General features: G+C 30.2%; 1 protein-coding gene across 1 annotated transcript in view; it reads left to right on the top strand.

Moving 5' to 3' along the window:
* Positions 1-1,978: 1,978 nt before the first annotated feature.
* The window catches only part of LOC107488379 (uncharacterized), a gene marked incomplete in the record, with an annotated part of 2,180 nt that continues 1,696 nt past the window's right edge, over positions 1,979-2,462 (top strand). The window contains 1 exon segment of the mRNA XM_016109124.3: positions 1,979-2,462. Coding sequence (XP_015964610.1) covers positions 2,122-2,462 — 341 coding nt within the window.

Raw genomic sequence — 2,462 nt, 5'->3', positions numbered from 1 at the left:
CTTTTGGTGGTGGGATAAATGGTGATTCCCGATAGCAACGGCGACGACGGCTCCAAGCTTCGCCGGCGCCATCCCCCTTCCCCTTTCCCCGGCACCTTTCCCTTTTCCTTTCTCCTGTCCCCTGCGTTCTTTTCTCTTTTTTTTTTAAGTTTTATAATTTTTATTTATTAGAATAGGTGAAATTTAGTAATAAAATTAAAAAATTTTATTAAAAAGGACGATTTTAATATAAAATAAAACATTGAGGATGATTATAAATAGAAAATTATGTTGGAAACGGTTTCGATTCTAACCCTAAACGTTATGGACCAAAATAATACTTATCCCTTATTAGTTACTAACCCAATACTTATTTTAGGTTCAGAATTCAATTAAAGGTTTTATATCAAAGTGCTACAACAATTTTTGTACTATTTGATGGAAAAGCAAAAATATTGTTGGTATAATTGCTTTAAATCTAATGACACTCCAAAAAAATAATGACATTGAAGGCCTAATTAAAAAATTTGTGCAACCTAACACTTATATTTGGAATCAAAGTAAATGATTTTAATCTCAAAAAAGGTTCTCAACAATACACTGTTACCAAATCATTTGTTCTAACAAAAAACACTGAACCTCAACACCCATTACAACAAATAAAACAGGTAATACTCCAAAAAAAAATCATTTATTCAAGACATCATTTTTATTTCTAATTTAAATTGATTATAGGAACCAACTTCCCCAACACTATTATCATCCGACAAATATCACATACCCATCAAGAGATTAAAGAGAAAGAAAATCATACAAATTTAAGACACATCTTCGAAAGAAGAACATACATGTAAAGATGGAACAAGCAACACAATAGAAAGTACATACAACTCAACAATTCATAAAGAACATGCTTTCACAAGAACCTACAATAAAAAAAAGAAAGCAACAACTCTAACAACAACCAATAAAGAAAAAAGGAGAACGAGCGCCATATAAGAAGACTAAGTCTATCAACTAAAACAAATGCAAAAATCAAACCACCAAATAAAAATATTACTTTTTACAACTCCAACATCCAAATCTTTTGTACTATAAATTTTTTTAAATAAAACACCTTTTAAATTTAACTTTAATTTACACATATTTAATTTAATTATACAAAAATAATAATTTTTAATATTTATTATATACCATCATTAATTTACCATCTTGCACATCGCACATATTTCATTCTAGTTATTTATAATAACTAAAAAACACATAATTAAATATTCGTGTATGTCCATACATAAATAGTTTTATATGTATATATATGACCGTAATAAATTTAAAAATTATTTATTTTTAATAATATAATCATACTCGATTAAATATTTGTATAAAATTTTTACATAATAGTGCATGAAAATTAATTTTTATTTGCTACTATTTCACTTTCACATGTTAATAATAACATAAAAAAATTGGATTATATTTATACAATTTTAACAAATAATAAAAACTGATTGCAAATGATAAACAAGAAATAATTATACGCTTAGTCTATTAATATACTAATATTTTTTAACACTTTAATAAGTAAATAAAAAAATAAAATTTAGGTGCTTCAAAAGTAACTCAAATGTTTTTTGCGCTCTGAACCATTAAATGCTTAGCACAACAGTATTATAGATTTATCATTATTTCAAATTTAAATTAAGAAAGGAAAGTAAAAATTAACTTCAAAATGAATTATATAAAAAGATATTTCAGAATAATTATGATACATGTATAAAAAAATTAATAACTAAATATATGTTAAGTTTATATATTAAATTTTTTTATTAAAAATATAAAAAAATTTAAGTTTCTGATGTATTTATTTTGTATTTGTTAAATAAAAATATTTAAAATTTTTTGGTTGAGAGGATAAGAAATAACCTATAACATAATGCATTAAGGTAGTTGGTAGTTACACTTACATAAGAACACTGCAATTTAGAGTTTGATGTGGATGAATGAATAAAATGGTGCCAAGCATTAACACTACAATTGTGGTTCATAATTCATAACTTATTGGCTATTGCATTATCCTCTCTGTGTGGTGCTGCTTCATGACTTCACTTTCTCTCTCACACACACACCTTCCTCCTTCCACTGATGGCCATGGCCACCACCAATCCTTTCTCCCTCTCTTCCTCCAAATCCCACTTTCCCGCTCCTTTCTCTTCTTCTCCTTCTCGCAACCGCAAACACCCCTTTCTTCTCTGCCACCGCCATCACACCAACTCTCTTCTGCTCTGCTACTACCCTAGGTCTTCTTCTCGCCGACGAGTGGCGTGCAAGGCCGCCCAGGTTTCCATCGCGGAGGAGTCCTCGTCGTCGGGAGGGGAGAATTGGGTGCCGGTGGTGCCGCTGGGGGCTCTGCCGAAGGGGGAGCGGCGCGTGATAATACAGGAGGGAGAGACGATTCTGCTGCTTTGGTACAAAGATGAGGTCTT

This window comes from Arachis duranensis, chromosome 5 (assembly GCF_000817695.3).
Source record: "Arachis duranensis cultivar V14167 chromosome 5, aradu.V14167.gnm2.J7QH, whole genome shotgun sequence".
NCBI lineage: Eukaryota > Viridiplantae > Streptophyta > Magnoliopsida > Fabales > Fabaceae > Arachis > Arachis duranensis.
The sequence above is the reverse complement of the archived record's forward strand: the minus strand, read 5'-3'. Positions and strand labels throughout refer to the sequence as shown.